Here is a 20885-nt window from a genome sequence, read left to right on the forward strand (position 1 = left end):
GAAATCACGTTGCTTGGGCTGTGGCTTCTAAGTCGTTCTAAGTACCATGGTTCGTAGGTCCTTTCGCCATTCCATTGGTTATACATAATAATCTGGTTTTCGTAGTGTCATTTGTGCATTAAATATGTATATGCCATTAAGTTACCATAGAAAATGGTGTACTACATCGCCAAGCTAGTAGTGTTACTTGGTGTTGGTGGAATCCGAATCGTATTGCAAGTCAATTGAGACACTCAATTCCGCTTTCGCACTACAAGATGAATAATGTTTACGTATTTTCTAAATATATAAAACCCTATTCCTCCTGTTTGATATTACATCACATCAATATCGTGGCATACATTGATATAAAATAAACAAAGATTCCCTGATTACTTAGATCTTACAATACTAATATTGTAATTAGCAATACCTAAACCTTGCAATGAACTATTCAATATAAGATATTAATTAATCCCTCTTGTTCGAAAATACATTGTCCTGAGCACAATAATCTTCATGAAGTAAGCAGTAACAAGGCTCGGCTACTCATATCATGTTACCTATTAGCCCGTCATGGTTTTGATCGATCTCTAATGTTTAGGTTGAATTTGCAAGAGCATGGGCCGAATTTACAGTTAACAGATATCATCGCGAACTATTGCTATGGCTAATGTAATTAGCAAGTTGAGTGTGAATAAACATGTTGGCGATTAAACTGGGCTGTGTGCTTATTTGTACTTCTCTCCCCTGAATGGAAAACAAACTTCTCTGGGGACACGATGGTAATTCCACAACTCACCACAGCAAACAGTATTATTTGTTCAGTGGTCCCTTAGGTATCCTTTTTTTTTCATGAGTAAGGCACGAGTTTCAAGGCTTACAAGAAATACGGAGATTATATTTCACTCCAAACCAGGGGATTTGCAGCTGGGAAGAGGAAATACACTGCATAATGATCTTCTGGTCCTTATAACGCGCTATTCGACCAATGCACATCACCGTTAAGAACCTCAGAATATTTTTATTTCCAGCAATGGAAAAAAATTAGAATAATTTTAAATTATTTGAGAATTCCTCCTCAAGCGTAATCTATCGATGCAGCTACTATGTGTTTGTAGGGATATTCTTGAATGTAAACAAATGTAAGGATAACAATTTTATATATATATATATAAATTTTTTTTCCACAAAACACAAATAAAGATCCATATAAATGCCGAACTACAGGATGAGGTAGATATTTGTGCGTTGCATTTAGAGCAAGACATGATTTTTATAACATTTTACAAATCCAGCAACATAAACAAGGCCAGATAGTTGTACCGATTTCTGCCGAGAAGCTCAAAAGAAATCTAAAAATTAATTAATTAAAATAATATAAGAACGTAATAAAGTGATAATACTTTGAATGACAAAACGAAAATAACTTATATATGTACTAAATTGTTATGACATATTGGCGAATCCAGCGGGGGACAAGGACGGCATTCCCCGTGGAAAACGAGTCGTGAGAAATAGCATTTTGTTCGTTGTCTTTTTTTACGTGAAAAGTAAAATAAATGTTATTCCCTTTTCAAACAATTCAAAACAAAGCATTGCCACAATATCGAATCGTTGTTTGTCCCCCTCAACGGAAAAAGTATTATTTATCCTGGTGGAAAATAATTATCCCCTCCCCATGAAAAAAAGTTTCGTTCGCGTAAGGATACCATAAGATATTCTGTTAGGGCCTCACACATTCTCGATCTCGGACATAATGGAAGTGATGTGATCAGTACCACGCATCGACGACATTCAAGCTTAATGCCCACTGAGACGAAGGAAAACGAGGAAACATAACTTCTGTAGTCTGCTTCTATTGAAATCAAATGGTGTAACGCCCACTACAGGGAAACGCTTGGAACCGAAGCGAGGAATTTCCAGCCAGAAGCCTGCAGGTTATCTTAAAGGTTGTCACCCACTGAGACGCCGCTAACTCGTCTGTTGCCGCGTTTCTCCGCGTCTCAGTGGGCGCTAAGCTTCACTCACCCAGGGTTTCCATTAGGAAACCACTGATGTGAACCTGGGTGAGACCTAGATCCTCTTTATGCAGGAACACCGGTGGAATGCTCAAAATGACCACACAGAGAATGGAACCGGGTCTCCCACGGGCCACGTGGTAGTTTGAAGTCCTAACTACTGGACCACCGCAGTTCCTTCTTCCATAATTAACGTATACGAAATTCACAGCAAGGCGAAACAATACACAATAATAACAGAATACAAGAGGCAAAAACTTGTCAATGTTTTTCGGCATGCTCTGAAAACACGGACCATTGTTGCCTAGCCAACTTCCAGCGACAAAGTTGGATATAATTATTCATTTTTTTTTGGAACAAATCTCAGGTTAACAGGACTGTTTATTCATTCATTCGTGCAGCTTCTCGCCGCAACGTTGGAAGTTAAACTACTGTTTTTTTTTTTAAATAGCTGATATTTACGACTGTTCATGTTTAAACTTGTATTAATAGTTTCGACTTTGTCACATTGTAACAATAGTAAGCATAACTTCGAACATACACAACATAACAATTAAACGTTCACTCACTACCAGCGTGGTCACAGGTGCACGTGAAAACTCCGCTCAGCACCAGTCGGCGTCGAGCGCCTCTAGCGGAGAAATGTGGAGTTTCAGCCAGCGCTCAAAATCGTATTTGCGACGGCGAAGCGCCGAGGCTGGAAGGATCGTATCGGTCTATGGTAGTGTGCATATATCAAGAGTAACAAAAACAAAACTATTACAATATCTATTTATATATTTGTTATTTATCGTCCCTTTTCTGACACTTTTGGCTCATGGCAAAATGTGGATGAGTGATGATAGGATGAAATTGATGAAGAGACACACGCAAAGAACACCCCTGCCCAGGCCGGAATTAGAACTTGATAACTCTGGTGTCGTAGCGCGTTGTGCTAACCACCCCGTTACGAGGATGGTTATTATAAGATGAAATCGATAAAGGAACACTCTCAAAAGCACCCATGCAAAAGTCTGGATTCGAACCCGGAAATATTGGTAGCGAGTCCAAAAGTCACACACTTAGACGCTTATTTTTAGCTACCGAGTTGGCTAAAATATTTATCAATCACATATTGATTTGCTTTGAAGAAACCAATATGTGAATGCATGGCAGGCGCATAGGTGTGCGCAGACCCTCTGATTAGGGGGGGGGGGCAAAAGCCTTGATGAAAATCCAGTCTGGGAAATAAAAACCTCATTCCATATCAAAGGCCCATACCCAGTTCTTTTAGGGTGGGGGGAGATCCGAAAATGTGGAACGGAAGAAATTCAATTCATCGATAGACACCCCTTCCCCCAACCTGACAATCAACAACAAGTCGCTCACATACAAAGTCTGTCTCACAGAGCACAGCTGAGTGCTTATTTTTGCACTCAATTCTCAGAAGTAGCTAATCTAATAGTACTTTCCTCCGCAAATTGTGTTTTCAATTTTCCTTTCATTTTCTTATACCAGCACCATTGAACAACCATGATAATTCTAGGTTTAGATAATAATATATTTATAAATTATATGATGCGTATTAGCAATTATTCTTCTAGTAAAAAAATGTCTAATTCTGAGTTAACCGAAGGAACATTTTTGCATTTTCGCAACACCATTGCAGTTAAAAGAAGAGTCGGGACACTGATGGAGATGACTGGCCGAGTCTAAACGAAATTCCCGATCCTTCTTGAACTAAAACTTTCACTACAAACACGTTTGCAAATTAAAGGCACATGTTTTTACATATATACAGTATTTACAAATATTGGATAACGTAAACACTGATCGTCCAAGATTAGAATGAACTTCTGCCGTCTTAGGAGAATATCCTATAGTACAACGTTAGTCTTCTTACAGTTGGTAGAAGTTTCAAACACCTCCACTATGTCACTGACACAAACCTGTGCGACAAAATGTTGCTCAACACAAGGCAACAACAGATAATTTAAACTGTTTAAACGGGTATCTGATATTGCGCCATCTTAGAACACACCCTTTCACATGAACAACTTGTCACAGGAAAAACATAAAATATCTTCATCAGTGGCGGCCATGGACGTCCGCAGGGAGGGGCAAGCAAGGTATTTTTTCAAGGGGGGGCAAAGGGGCATATTTTCCACCATAATAGTGATGCCCCCTCAAAAAACACTGCTTCAGTCTGAAATTATCATGTTCCTTCAATGCCCTTATAATAATTAACAAAAAATAGTGTGTCTGAAATGAAATGATGTGTGAAATATATACTTTTAGGTGGACATTCATTTTACAGTGGGGCGTGGCCTCTCTTGCTCCCCCTTCCGGACGTCCATGGTGGCAGTGATTGGATGCCAAAACTTGGGGGGCAAGGAAAGTTTACTTTCTCTTATAGCTCTTTTCAGTTCTTACGGCGGGCGCTCTAGAAGCTGGCAGGGGAAGTGGGGAGCGGGGATTACGCAACAGACCAACCAGACAACAGCAGTGGCGCCGAGAGACACGACGCGGCCGGAAAAAGTACTACGTGAAACTCGTTCTACTGGCCGCAACGTTTCTTATCGTGCTGGATTGGTCGCTTCCCCGCTCCCCACTTCCCCTGCCAGCTTCTAGAGCGCCCGCCGTAAGAACTGAAAAGAGCTATAGTAGAAAAGGCTTAGTCCGAGAGGCAATGTTGCGGGTTCAAAAAGTAGAGGGGCAACTGCCCCTTTGCCCACTAATATTTGCTACTGATCTGCAGAATTTTAGAAAAAATGCACATGTCGAATTTGAGGTAGTATCAGAATCATTCAACCACCTAAGTATGAGGGAGTGCTAATAACAAGAAATTTCCGGAATGTTAATGACAATAAATTTGTTAGAGAATAAAGTGGGAAAGTCCAATTACATAGTAAATAATGTATTCCCTACGTAATTGCTTGGAACTCGCATTGACATGAACATACTTAATTTTTCATTAATAGTATAATATTGTTTATACTGTCGATAAGATTCCTCTACACTAAATTTCTAATCGGCAGTATTAAGGGGAAACTGCCCCCCTTGCCCCCGCCCCGGTGCGCACGCCTATGGGTGTCATGTTCATGGTCTCGACTTTAATATATTAGAGTTTCTACCAGACTCGAGTCATTCTGTTTTGTTTTTTTTCCCTGAAGAAGCTCTTTCTTTTCATTTATCTTAGCCAGTACCCAGTTGAACTCTTACAGCAACAAATTTGTGGAGTAAGTTATGGGGATCCTATAGAGTTAAATCGTTAACAGGATGCTACATGGGCCTGCTCTCTACAAGTGATGGTGAGCAATTGGGTAGCCAATCAGACAATATTATATTTTTAACTTACCAGCACCCAGTGTTCTGAAACACACACACATAGTTGGACACAAAGGAAAATAAAATACTCCCTCTGTCCCATAATTATTGTCCGGTACACTTTTGTTTGTTGTCCCATAATAATTGTACGATATTCAAACTGTGACATTGGTGTACACAGAAGAAGTAAATGAAACACGGGAATGTGTCATACAACGTTATTACACAAGGATCAGTACAAATTGGCCGATCAAGTATCCAAAAGAACCTAAATAAAAAGTTTCCATTTTGGCATTCCGGACAATAATTATGGGACAGAGGGAGTAACAAGGAAGTTAGCACCTTGAATTTTACATAGGAATTCTTGGGGTGTGTTAATAATTTACTCTGAAGTTTCTAATTGATATACTCTTCATGTCTAATATTCATATCTAATTTTATTTTTTCGCTGAAAAATATAAGAAATTTTAAGTTCTGAGTTGAATTTTTTTAAACTTATTTTTTTCTAATCTATTAAGTCATTCTGTTAAAATGATACTGGAATATCGACCTAACATTTTTTAAATTCTGGTAGGAGACCTTTTACAATAACACCGATGGTGGGGTGAAAAGAACAGAATAACAGTATACTAGCTTTTATAACGTTATACAGAGTGCAGCTAAGAATCGGGGGATTTTGCACCATTGGATATACCTAGTTGTTGCGCCAGAAGTAACAAGCGACTATGGCCATCTTGGATGCCTTTCTTTACCATTTAGTTATGATATAGTCGCATTTGCTGTTAGAGCGTATTACAAGAACAAGAACGGGATATTCCTTGGCCCACCAGATCACCGGATCTGTCCGCATGTGATTATTTTCTTTGGGGGTAATTGAAAGCAAAAGTCTTCCCCACTCATCCTCAATGGACTTGAAGATCTGGTCATGGAAGAGGTGGCTCAAATTCCTATCTTACTGATAGAATGTGTGGAGCAAAATGGAAGTCATCGCAGTAATTTTATTTGCAAAAAAAATCACAATGTAAGGACTGTATTTGTAGTTTATTTTGATATTTCTTCTTTAATGAATAAAGTAGTTATTTTTCATCTTAATTATACATTTGTGTGTATTATGTATTATATTCTCTTAAGCGTAGAGTATTTAAAATCGCCCAATTCATTGTAGCACCTGATATTACGGGAAACCTTAAAATGCTGGGTCTTATTGGAGGAAGAAGGAGGAAATGTGCAGTACAAGGAAGATGAATTTCCTCAATGAAACCTTATCAAGCTTTTTTGAAATCACATGGGGCGAATGAAACTGAAGTTGAGGCATATCGAAAGAAAAAGAAGTAAATTTCGACACAAAATAATACGTATGGAATAGAAGGAAACTTTTAAATTTAAGAACGATTGATTTTATTTATTTAATAGCAGTCAATATAAGGAACAAGTTTTGAGGTATTATATTTCAGTTTGTAAAATTAGCTGGGTGAGCCATGAAAACCTATGATTATTAAAAGCCAGTACCTGTATTCAGTACAATATAATTATAGAAATTGTACCGAAGAGAAAAATCTTTCTTTTGAATTCAAGTGGATTAAAATTTAATTACAGGTTCCCATTCACCTCAACTTCAACACATGGTTGTGGTCCTTCGGTATGTACTACGTGTATACAGTATACGATTTTTACATTGCCCTCCCAACTAATTGAAATCAATTGACTTCATGCTCATACATAGATACATACATATAATGGCTTTATATTTGTTCCGATGATTTACATCACAATTGAATCTGAGTAAAGCAATTCAAACCATTTGAAGTGTTCAAGAAGAAACGAAAAAATACCAATCCAATGCTGAAGGCAAATGCAGTAGGAGGGAGAGGTGGGTAGAGGCGGAATGGTAAGCAAAAATGGCTAGTTAAAAAAGTAAGGTATTTGATGTAACAATTCACTCCACTGACCTTTCTCAAATGTCGACCTCCGTGGCGTAGTCGTTATCACAGCGTGCTATAACGCCAAAGGTCCCGGATTCGAATTCTGGCCAGGGCATGGGTGTTCTTAGTGAGTGTCCCTTCATCAATTTCATCATATCATCATTCATCCTCACAGTCGCAATTAGCCAAAAGTACCAGAAAAGGGACGCTAAATAACCAAAATCAAATTAAAAAAAACTTTACTCAAAACATACGTATACAGGGTGATTCAAAAGTCGCGCGACATAGGACAACTCCGTTATTTGTGCAGATACCGAAAAAACGATAGAGGGCAAAATTGTTGGACATATGTTTGAAATCATGACCGTGATGTTGCATTTGTATTATTTTCATTGTGTGCAGGAAACAAGAACAAAATTGTTGGAAAATACGCTTTAAATCATGACCGTAATGTTGAATTTTTCTGTGCAGCAATAACTAATAACAAGACTAATAAATGGTCCATCTGCTGTTGCAACAATTACGTTCATGATTTCCAACAACGTATTTCCTACACTTACGCCCTCTATCGTTTGTTCGGTATCTGCACAAATAACGGAGTTGTCCTATGTCGCGCGACTTTTGAATCACCCTGTATATAATAACCCGTGGCACAACAGCCCTTGATGTCCAGGGCCTACCTACCGATTGCCGGCATCACTCCCACATGCCTCAGCAGAGGTGGACAATCATTCAACCAGTTACGGGGTGACGTGTGGTCAGCACGTCGAACCTCCAGTAGTTTTTGTAGGTTTCCATTACCGGGTTACGCTACTCATTCGTAGCTCTCCAATTTCGTCACGATGGTGGGTGAACGCTGGCTGAAATTTCAGGAAAAAGTTGTTACGCTTCCCCCAGCAGACTCGAACCTGCGTGCGTCCCAGCCCAAAGCTTGAGGCCTGAGATCGCACGGCCAAGCTGAGGGACCATACGTGTGTGTGTGTATATACATACATATATATACAGGGTGGACCATTTAAGTTGATTATGCGAAATATCTCACAAACAAAGTGTTTTCGAAAGAAATGTTTCCAATAAAAGTTAATTGACTTTTGTTAAGAATTTTTATTCCTGTTACAAAAATAAACAAGTCTTGTAGTAACTATTTTTCTCTTGAGCGTGTAGTTTCAGAGATAGTTTAAGTAAAATGTGATAACAGAAATCCATACTATTTCATAATTAGTGTTGCCCACGGGACGAGACGGGACAGGCTTTTAAAAATTCGAGACGAGACAAGATTGACCATGTGTCATAAGACAAACGAATATTTTCGAGACGAGACAGCATTTCCACGAGGCTCCACGAGACGAGACAGGCCAAAGTCTCGTCTCGTGGGCAACACTATTCATAATCAAAATTTGTATTCCAAAAACGAAATAAATTAATTTGCAACATTAACAACGTTGTACAAAAGTAATTATTATACAAATTTTCAATTCTTAATAGAAGTTGTATTTTCTAACATAAATTAATAATCGTAATAAACATTATAATAATATTGTGAGGATCCGCCGGACCGTTAAAACGGTAGCTAGACGAAAGCTAAACTCAAAGGCGGCTGGAAGTAGAAAGGACGATGGATGGTTGTTCTGCCTCTGCATCAGATGAGCTACTTGTATTTAGGTTCGTCTTCCTAGCGGTTTCAAACTCGTGACATGACGTTATCAACCAGTCACATGTACGGCGAACCTTTGTCAGTGCAGTCACGAGGTCACGTCGTTCTATTGGTCACCTGTATGCGCACCCTCCGTGTTTGTTAAAATGTGTGAAATATTTTTGATTAGACTGAGTTTTACTTCAAATTTTTGCTCATTTATGCTTATCGGGACTGGGCGTAGAATTTAAAGTGCAATACCATGTGCCTGCACCGGCGACTGAACCCAGGACTTTTGCTTACAAGGCGACAGAGTAAGCTCTATACTATCGGGAAGACCCTCGTTGTAATGTATATATGTAGTTGCATATTTACTTTTTAATTTTTGAAATAAAAATTCCTTTGCTTATGAAATGGTATGAATTTCTGTTATCACTTTTTACTTGTGAAATATCTGTGAAACTACACGCTGAAGAGAGAAATGGTTTCTGCAAAAGTTGTTAAATTTTGTAAGGGAAATAAAAATATTAAACAATAAAATTAGATTTCCGTTTAAAAATCTGAATGACCTTCAAATGACCTTGAAAATGTCCACCTACATAATGACGGTCGCTTTCCCCCTTAATGTCCATTCACTTTTATTTGAAACATTTCTTTGGAAAACGCTTCGTTTGTGGTACATTTCGCATTTCGCATTAACAACTTATATGATCCACTTGTGTGTGTGTGTGAGAGAGAGAGAGAGGGGGGAGGAAGGGAGAGAAAGAGAGAGAGAGAGAGAGAGAGAGACTGTCACGAGGGAGTCACGTATTCGATTGGGGGGAGGTGCTTCACTTAGTCTCTAATAATTGGCTGGGCAACCCTGAGGTGGGGGGAGGGTAAAGGCGGTTTGAGGTCTGAGCGTGGTGCCCATCACATCACCTCCACAAATGGCCGAGATTGTGAACGTGAGAAACTCTACCTTCACTTTTCTCCACATATGCCTTAACAATATTATGTTGCAATGTGCATCGGGTATATTTACCTTTACAGACCGCCTTGCAATGAAGGGGTCCTGGGTTCGATTCCTGGCGTAGCCACATGGCACAGTGGTTCGGATAAACTGTAGGCTAAGTCTCGATTAGCCTTTCTGTGCATAAAGTGGACTTAAAGCAACCAATTAAACAAAAACATACCTTTACAGACACACATCAGGGAGAGTATTGAGTAATGTCAGACAGCAGAGGAATAAATAGATGTACACTGGAAAAAACTAATGAAGGTATAAAAATCATGAAAATTATTTTCCCAATACTATTTCAAGGATGCTCAGTTCTTCCATAACTGAACTTACCAACATCTGTTTCTACTTTTTGATTCACAACTCCATTTCCACCGCTGATGTTCATTTGGCCATCTTTCACACGATTTTACCTGCAGGCTGTAGTTTTCTAGCCTTCACACGAGACGGTAGATAGTTGCGAGTGCTAATAATATTTTTTTCTGTAAGAAGGCTTTCTTGCGTAGCGAACGCAACTCGCAGACTGGAGACCGTCTCTAGCAGACGCTCACTGGAGCAACCGATAGCATCGAGCATTGCTTCAGACTGGGGCTTACACATGTGTCGACTACTTGCCCCGGTTATTTCAAAGTGCCTCTTGTCTAAACATTGTTCCAGTGTAAGAACTTTCACTCTCCCCTTCCCCTTCGTTCCTTGACAACCTAATGGCGTATTGGCTGTTGGCGATGAAATTTACAACAAACGACAAGCGATTTTTGTGGGTTCTTTCGGAAATTTTTACTGACTCATGTGGAGAATTTACACAATATTATCTCAGCTTTTATATGTGCGTAGGTGCCTCTAGCCACCTCGATGGCTGAGCTGTAGAATCACAATCACGTCACCGAATGTTCCATGTTCGATTCCTAACCTAAGAATGTTTTTGTTTTTAGAGTGTCCCTTTATCCATTTAATATATCATAATTGATCATCATCATTACTATTAGATAAAGGTGGAAGGAAAGGATTTCAAATCAAACAAATACGAATTTAAATGCATACACTCTGTTCCGGGAATCTCCGGAGGAAGGGAACGAAAACAAGTTCTCCGCGCAAGTAGGAGTCACGAGAGCTCGACCAATGAAAGCGTTAGAAGAGAACTGCAGAAGTGGAGGGGAAAACACGGCTACAGTTTCCAGCCGTTTCCGACAGTTTCCAGCCTTGCTCCACAGATTTCCGAGACAGAGTGTAGGTTCCTCTAATGTACAGTTCAAACCTGTGAAGTTACCTTGGTGGCTTAGAGCGTGAAGGGATCGACTAAGGACTCGCCATCGAACGTGCCGGGTTCGAGTCCTCGACTGGGTATAGGGCTATACGCTTGAACTTATTCTCGACGATTGTTTCTGGTTATACATATCCAGTTTACGAGTAACTTGTACTTTCGTATCGCGTATTTAATGTCAACTTGCAGCAGAAGCCTTAGTTAATGGTTAGAAAAATAAAATTATTTCCAAAAATAACCACTTCCACGCTGCATGAACTTAAAATCAAGTTGAACATTATATTTTTCAGAGAAATAGAGTTAGTATAGTGATTTGTTTTATGTGATTTTTAGAAAAATCAGCTTATGTGACGTTATTATTCTTTTTCACCTCGCTTTTCTACATGTCGACTTAATAGCAACAATGATGGTGAATGATGATCTGATGAAAGGGATGCTGGGACAAATACAATGTTACTTCCTTCTCTTAACCAGGTTCAAAACTGGGACCTGTGGCGTTGTAGTGTGTCACGCTGAAGACTCCGACACGGAGGCCGTCTGGAAGTTACCTTTTTTTAAAATATCTGATTTACAGTTACTTCACTGAAAAGGTAAGTCAGTATAAGTACCAATAATTTAAAAGTAACTCCTTTCCTTTTACATTATTTTATGTTAAGATCTTGTCATTCGTATAACATGATTTATGCGTAAACTGCTAAACGCGCATAGCAATCTATTTTACTATTATATTTATTGATAACCGTCTAAAGTAAAATTTAATTCAAAATAAATTAGAATTTACTTAACATATTTAATGTTATAATTAATTTAGAGGCTATACAATGCAAATCACCTACAATAAAAACATATCATTTAAGATTTTAGCAAAACATGAATTGTGTTCATAACTGAATCTCTCACTGCAGAAGGGCAAATAGTCCAATATTTACACATTTCCTATTGTATGACGATAATGGTTTGTAATAGCTCAATGGATCGTTTACCGCAGAAATGACACCTGTCCGCTCGATAACAATGGGCATGACAATGCCTTCAATTTTCCGTTTACTGCAGAAAGGGAACTTGTCCCGGACTAGTTCCCTGTCTGCAGTAAATGAGATTTCGTAGTGGCGCTAAGGTGGTCAGTTTACGAACTACGCTCTGTTCTTTGACAGTACAGCTCAAACCCTCGGTGTGGTCGTTTATTGTGGTGTTTTCTCTTTCTTGATTGTGAATCATATTGTGATTTCAGAAAATGAGCACCTTTGCTGACGAAGGAAAAGTAGATAAGAAAAGGAAAGGAGTCTTGAACTTAGATATGTACAGAAGGAATGTAATTAAAAAAGCAAAAGTTTCAGGGAAAGAGCGCGTCAATTGGAAAGAGCAAATCGTACCGGCTAAAACACCAGGGTCAAATGTCAATGGTGGGCTGAATTTTACAAAAATTCTGTCTGAGCGATGACTTATGGTAAAAATATCCCTAAGCACCTGAAAAAGACTTTCAGTATTTCAAAATACCGTGAGATGACCTTCTCATCTCAAACTTCACATAGTGTTAAGTGTAACATGAATATTGGTGGCTTCATAGTGAACACTTTTTTGGCTGAGGAAGTCTGCTGAACAATTTGAACTGCCTTCCAGACAAACCTATAACTCTGTACTGCCCATAAACAACAACAAAATGGATGACATCACAAAAACGTTGGTCTACATACCTGAAGACAAGATGCTGTTTTGGAGTTCAATAACATCATGGTCTATCAAAACGGAAACACATGCTGAAGACAAAGATAACTGAGTAATTTGTAGTTCCACAACGTCAAATATTATTGAGGAATGTTTAAGAAATATTTTTTCTTACAATAAAGTAAGTTTATAAATTTCATTGTGTTTTTCTTTAATCAATTCAATCCAAAATTCGTTTGAACACTCAATTTACTGCAGAAAGGGAACATGCCCAAAACACAAAACAAACTCCCCCTCTATCCCCTTACATCATACACAAATTTTGCATTCGTATTTTCATCACGTATACTTCTATTAAGAAAGGAAGAATACATGTCATGATGGAAATATCATAAAGATAGTTTTATGTAGTTTCTTGCCTCTCCTGAAAAATTGTGAAATGTGGATATGTTGCCTTTCTGCAGTGAGCGATTCAATTGAGTAGGCAATAAATAGTGTTGCATTCAAGGATTTTTATGAAGATTGTGTCCCAAATTATATTTGCCTAAAAATAAACAGTGTTCTGCACATTAAAAGATCGGAAAAGTATAAGGCTGGTAAAAATTTAAAAAACTAAGTACTTCAAAAGAAATAGAAATGAAATGAGGAATTTTGACTTGTAAAAAAGAATCCCCTTTGACTAAAAATAAATAAACACTTGTTTACGTTTGTCGTGCGTTTAACGTTAATGTTCTTTTACATTTCGTTCCATTATAATTCAAGTGTTGTTATGGGTATGAGGCTTGAAAGAAACAAGTAAACAAAATCACTACGTAAAATATGAAAAATGGAATTCATGATATCCAGAGCAAAAAATGAAATCATACAAGTATTAAATTTAGAAGAACGTATAACTAACTATTCTAAATATCAGTTTCATTTCTATAAAGACAGAGAGAATACCAAATTACGTGTTTAAAATTTAACGAGCAATTAATAAGTTCCTATTGGATTTCCATTCTAATATTTTTTTAAATGGCACTAATTTTACAAATTAAAATCTTCGTGAAAATCCTTACCAGCATCAAAGGTGTCTAGTCACGATCAAAGACCCACCCCCCACAACACGCAGATATATCAGAGCTAAACTACTGCACTGTGAAGAAAGCAAGCAGACATTCAACAAAGATAATAGAGCTTCCACGATGGCGTAGTAGTGACGTCGTCGGTTTGCTTGTAATCAAGGGGTCCCTGTTTCGATAATCGATAGAGACACATAGTTGTTCTGGTTTTACTTTAAACTGTAGGACCAGTCCTGATTAGCCTATCTATGCAGAAAGTGGACAGCAACTCAAGAACAACCAAAGAGAATCTGCCATAGTTGGGTGGGTGAGAAGAACTCGAAGTTAAACCATCTCCTCCTGTTAAATTCTGGATTATTTCTTCTGTTTTAAGCGTCACATAAGCCAAGAGATGTACATATTTAGAGGCTTTAATAATTCAAATAATTGATTAAAATAATTTTATTTTGTACTCCTGACATGTTCATTTCGAAAATCTAACCACAAATTGACCAGTAAAATGAGTTAGTTACAAATACTAGTTTTAATGGGTTTGTGCGGGATGCATATCCGGCTTTGTGATAAAATTTTAGGGGCAATGAGGCAACAACCTAAGGAGTTTTCCGAAAAATTGCACTTTGGGAAAGAAAGTCTCTTCCACGGATAGGAACGTTTCCACACTGAGCATTACAGGCTTTTTTAGAAAAAGTTTTTTCTCCCTACCCTAACACACAGAAACCACACTCACAAACGCATAATATTCGAATTCCTCTCATATAAGGGAAAACGCGATTTTCTGGTTGGCAAAGAACAACCCACGTGCTATCTCAGCTCTCCTGTGGAAGCACTCACATGAGACTGGAAAGTTCTTCCCGCAAACGACGGACACTAAGTGGCGGCGGAACTGTTTCATGTTAAACTTTGTGGCCTAAAATACTGCTCATACACCTCCTCTTATTCCATATTAGTCGCCTTGAGCTGTCTCCTTATAATAGACCCGCCTAGTGCACTTTTTGACAGCAGGTGTATCCCGGTGTCGGGCTGGAAATGACGTTCAACCACGAAGACGAATAGTGGTGTTCAAGTTCATAAGATTCAACAAATGCCTGTCTGCTGCTTTAAACGTTCATTTCATTGTTTTAGCAAGCACCATGTGAACATACACCACACATTACACTGCTCCAGAACGTAGTGCAAACGGTGCAGACACCAAATCAACCAAGTAGACGAGTCGGTGTTGCACCGTGGAACCAACTGGACTCGCGAGTGCAGAGAGAGTCAAAAAATGCAACGAACTAGAAGGAGCTAATCTTGCCACCGAAAGTTCTATTCTCCGTCCCGGGAATATGTGGAGCAAGGCCGCGTATATTGGAAGAGAAGGGGAGGTTGAGATTTGGCTGAGCGAAGAAGTGCTCGCTCCTGCAAATGGTAGCCGCACTTACTTCACCTCTCACGAGTTCATTGGCCCCGAGAGCTCTCTCGCTCGCTCCCTCCAGAGATTCCCGGGATAGAGTGTAGCCCCCGTCTAGGTATGGTTGTTTCTTTGTGCGAATCCTGACAATTTAATCTAATCACCATCTTTGCATTTATATTCATATTTTAGGGGGGACGGTGAATAATGATCAGATGAAATAGGCACACCCCAAGGAACTTCAGTGCCCACTCCAGGAATCGAACCTGAAACCACCTGTAGCCACTCGGCCACCGTAATGGTTTATCATGATTCGTCCTCATCGCCGGAATTATGGTAAAGAGGCAGAAAAGCGGCATAAGATCAGAACAATTCACTTGTTGGCCGCGAAATAATGATTTTTTTCTATCAGCCTGAGTAATTGATTGAATTGTGCCTACATACACGTATTAGGGCATGAGGCAGCCGTAATTTCAGTTACCGTCCTGGTTGAGATCATAGGGACAAACGTTATAAGTTAAATTTATTTGCAACTAACTTCATTATGTTTGCATAGGTCGCATGCTCGTTTGACTTAGAAGAAAGCCTGAAAAAAGTTTACGGATTACATCTTTATGATGTTCTTTTAATATAGCTGGTCGTATATTTTATAACCATGATTATAATATTATATTGTAGAAAAGTGTAATGATTCTTAACGGAACGCTCGCAGTACTTGTAATCCATGAAAGAGAAAACACAACAACACCTTTTAGTAATTCACGTGGAGAAATAAATAACGTAAAAAAAATGTTGTTTCTTTAATCTAATATATACAAATTGGCACATCAACATTTCGTTCCTTAACCATTTTATAGTAAAACGTTGTTAAAATTGGAGAATTTTAACATGAGTATATACTTCAGTGCACTGTGTGTGTGTGCATATATATATATATATATATATATATATATATATATATATATATATATCCAAATGTAATACATTTCCGGTTTTATAGATCGCAAGTACACAGTATGGGCACCTTATTTACCTGAATATTTTTTTCTTGGAGAAGATCCTTAGTAATGTAGAGCAAATAGTGATCCCGAAGTTCTGAGAGCTTGCTACTTGGAGCGTTTTCGGATGGCTGATTCGGTTTTCTTGTCGATGCTTGGTTGGAAGACGGAGACGAACGAGCGAGCGAGTAATATGTTAGCGGAAATTCCTGCAGGGCCGATGAGATTGAAACCCAGGCTAAGATAATTTATCCGGGTTTCAAAACTCGAGCTCACATACACTAGTTCGAGTCCCAGAGGTTATGACAACATGCAACAGCCGACGCTGAGCCAAATATATATTTCAGCATCCAACATTGAGCACGATTAGAACATACGAAATCTCTACCCACGAGGAAACAATTCCGGAAAATTAATTTTAATCTAGTTTTAACGATTTTGAACAACATATTTCAGACGCGACAGGTTTTTGGATTTCATACATGTTTCTAAATCAAAACTATCAGCACTTCCTGAGGATTTATCTGCAGCGATACTCATTTTTGAAGAGTTGTCTAGCATTGAATATATTGATTAAATTAATATTATAACAAATTAACATTTTCTATAAAATATTTAAAATCGAATATATGTAGCCTACATTATATAATTTATATTCACGAAAAAAGTTCACGAAAGGGTTTGATATTCGTATTCAGTTAATTCACTGATATTTGCAACGTTTAAAATCAATTTTTATATTATTGTGAAACGTTTCCTAATGAGATAAATATTTCAATCTCGGATTGGTCACTACGGTGAAGTGTATGAAGCATAACTATAAGTCCATATTCAAAACAAGAGAACAGTTTACTTCTTGTCTTGAACGGATGCTGATAAACGAGCTGAAAACTCACTATTGACTGTAAAGCCGCTGAAGGGACGAGAACTGATTCGAAATGTAATATTTCTACAACCATTTTGGTTATTTTACATAACTTTTCTACCACTCTAGGTATATTCACTACGAAGAATATAATTTTTCAGATAACGGTAAAAATATGAGATCATTACCACAAATGTGAGTCTGAGATAGAGTATTTGGTACTGTTATTTCTGGGGTGGATGTAAATGCTAATAACCGTAGATACTTCAGAAAAATGTATTTTCAGATGTAGTGCAGCTTGAAGAATATAAGAAGCTGAATTTTACACTAATAATGCCTTCATAATTATAGCTGAAAAGAAAATGGACACGCAATGGGAATTCGTTTTCTGCTTGAAATGTATTCGGTAAAGTATCAACAAATGTGAATATCTTTTTCTTCTAGTCGTAGGGTGTCATGTGTTCAACTGAATTTTGCATTGTTGCTCATCACAACATTGTTTACAATGTGAAAGAAGTAAATGTCAGATGTTCAGAAGAACAGATGCTCAGTATTGTGCAGTTTCAAATATTATGAAGAAATAGGGCAATTGTATGTTATATAAATTTACGTAATCTGCAGCAAATTTTACAATAGAGTTTCACGCTATTACAAAATTAGTTCAATTCAAGAGATATAATGTATCTATGAAATAATTGAAACACATTTCAAAATTTGTTTCAAGATCTCTTAATATTTTTGTGCTCTCAGTATATACTCATGTTAAGTTCGTACACATCACAAAAATAAACAGCGTCACGCAACAAAGCCTGCCTGCACTTACCTCTCTATTGTGGCAAATGGAACAAAATCTTGGTGCCAAATCAGTCGGTTGTGGAGGCGGACCTCGTCTTAGCTGTCCATCTGTAAGTTGGTGATCTTCTACATCTCTGTAATAGAAGGAAATATTTTGAGAAAATTTATAGATAATGTTTTAATGGTACAGTTTATTTTAATATTCAATTAATAATTGTAAGGACTCGCACCAGTAGTTTCTATGCAAAAAGCAGAGAAAGGAGAAATATAGCAAGGCGAGAACTATATTGGTTTTCCACGAGTGGTACAAGTTAGGAGCTCAAAATGAAAAGAGACGTTATTGGAAAGTAGAGTAGGAATTTTACCACTAAACGATATTCTGGGGAAAAAAACATAAATGTTAAATTTGGTAAAGAATACAATTTAAATAAGATCGAAAAATTCAATAATTGCAGTACATTTTGGTGAATTAAACAGAGTGCTAATTGATATTTTCAGCTACAACTACATTGACTTTGCAATTTTTTATTCGCTACTAACACAACGTTACTTTTAATATTTAGTGAATTTATAGAAACACCATCATTTGTGTGTTAAATTAATCTAATTGCAAAAAATATTCAGCACTTTAAAATTCATTATTTCATAACTTTATTGACGAAACTTGTTGTAGTTCATAAAAAAAATTATGTGGATTGCAAATAAATGCTCATTTTAAAGGTAGAAAGTAGTTGAAAGTAAAAAAAAAATATTATAGCCATTTTAAGATTTCCTGTTAATAATTGCCTTTTAAATGCACCTTCAGCGGATAAATTCGATTGCATAAGAAACATGGAATGACAAACACCCGCACGCCACTGAAACAGCGATCGTTATTCGCATATTTAGTAATAGCTCAAAGCTATACTACTACAGCTGAAGAAAAGTCAAGATAATGATAAAATCAATGGTGTCCACAGGGCAGTGACCCCGAAGGTGTTTACGTGCTGCTCACATGCGACAACCACTTGCTCGAATATTACGCAACCAAGGGTTTCAAAGTGGCAATAATGCATCCAGTTAGAGCTCGCTTTAACGACAGTTTCCACTCATTGATAAATTTCCTCTTGCCATCAGATTTTCACATAAGTTTAAAAATACAAAAATGTTAAAATCTTTACTTCAACTTCAGACTTGAAAAGTTGTAGTATCTTATGCCACGGTGGAAAATGGCAGAAAGCGATCAACATATGAAGCTGCTATACTGGCAACGCAAATCTCAGTTACCCGTTGGATAATGTAAAATAAAGTACTTTGTTAACTATAACTATATATATTATATTAATACATAAATTGTAAGTGGAACATTAATATTGCTACCATTAAAACAGGTTTTAATTACCAACGATGAAAAATTAGAGTACATCACTATCCAGGAAAAATTTTAAACATATGTTTACCACTACTGAATGTGTTTCATATGCTGAAAGTTCATCAAAGATACATGACTGATTAATATTATTTTTTATTTACTTTATTATACATGTATCTTACAGCTCTTAGTTAATAACACCAATGAAAGTGTGATATTGATAAAATACATGCAAAAAGAATATATTTGATATTTCAATTTTGAGTTAAAATTAAAGTGTGTATTTATTGCAGCCTTCAGTTTTGAGTAGATACTCTAATTAATTAGCAAGTGACATGTTTACATACAGCCATTATAAAAACGCGGAATACGCGGCTTTCTGTTTTCTTTAGTACATAACTTTTCTTTTGAGTGAAAAAAACACGTTAATTTGATCATATGCGTACAATTAATCTTGTTTCTATCAGTTGCTCCCCTTCAACCATTTCACATTCCATTGCCTTCCTCTGTGAAAGTCCTCTCTATTTATGGCTGAATTCTGCAGTATGTGAAATAAAAGAAGACAGACTTGTTTCCTTGACCCAATGCTTCACTTTGTTATCAATGAGCTTCCATTTTCTTCGTCTGGGTTATTTCTCTTTTTCAGCATCGGCTGTTTTCGTGGATAGTTGCCAAGGAAACGAGGGCTGATGCGTAGTAGCTCTGCTGCAGTTCGTATTAAGCTACATACGAATCCAGAAGGCTGAAAGAGGCAAAAAATCACGTTCTTGTGGAAAGAGACATTTTATGTCCCAAGTACAAGTGTTTCGTGTGACAAACTATCTCAGTTTTAATTTTCCGTATTCATTCTTCACATAAGTAAGGAAAGGATGAAATTTTAATGAAAATAATAGAACTGCGCAGAGTATCATGGAATTTTGGGACTGTGAAATAATGTCAAGGAGATATTATCACAAAACCTGACTACTCATGCTAAGAAATCAAATATTTATTAAGAAACAACACTTGAGTATATTTACGAAGAAGCGATTTGGAAGAGGAGAGAGTGGGGACCAGCTTCCGAAAGTTAAAGACAACAATATTTGAAACTGGTATATTTCTAGAAAGTAGTAACTGAGAAAAAATAATTCTCTCTCTCTTCCCATCCCCCCCAGTGTACAATATGTGTGTGTGTGTGTGTGTGTGTGTGTGTGTGTGTGTGTGTGTGTGTGTGTGTGTGTGTTGCATGTCTCTGTTGCGGAATATTCAGCGTAACGTGCTACAAATGCAGGGGTCCTATATTTGAATCCTGATTAGGGCATGGATGTGTTTCCGTGTTGTGTTTGTCTCCTCGTCTATTGGAATAGTTCATCATTCATCTTCGCATGGCACAAAATGGACATACCCTTTAAGCCGACATACGTCAGATTTAGTTATTGTGCCTACAAGCTAATATAAAAAAGACGAATTGTAAAAGAAGGCTACAGAAAAGTGTGCCTTTCAAACAACCTCTGCATGTTATGCATAACCTCAAATTGATCCTACATTCGTTTAAAATGATGCGTTAGATGCCAGTATGGTAAAGGAAAGTACTGTATATTTTCCACACCACTAAACATTTTGGCTCCTATTAGTCTAAAAGTCTCGGATAAACTTCAG

The 20885-nt window shown here is 37.5% G+C and overlaps 1 protein-coding gene across 1 annotated transcript in view; it reads right to left on the bottom strand.

The window, feature by feature from the left end:
- LOC145984124 (uncharacterized) overlaps nucleotides 1-20885 on the bottom strand; it is a 928179-nt gene that overhangs the window by 727041 nt on the left and 180253 nt on the right. Inside the window, exon 3 of the mRNA XM_083117559.1 lies at nucleotides 17925-18030. Within this exon, the coding sequence (XP_082973685.1) occupies nucleotides 17925-18030 (106 nt within the window). The remainder of the gene's footprint in view (nucleotides 1-17924; nucleotides 18031-20885) is intronic.

The sequence above is a fragment of the Lepisma saccharinum genome, chromosome 2 (genome assembly GCF_977018435.1).
Source record: "Lepisma saccharinum chromosome 2, izLepSacc3.1, whole genome shotgun sequence".
Classification (NCBI taxonomy): domain Eukaryota; kingdom Metazoa; phylum Arthropoda; class Insecta; order Zygentoma; family Lepismatidae; genus Lepisma; species Lepisma saccharinum.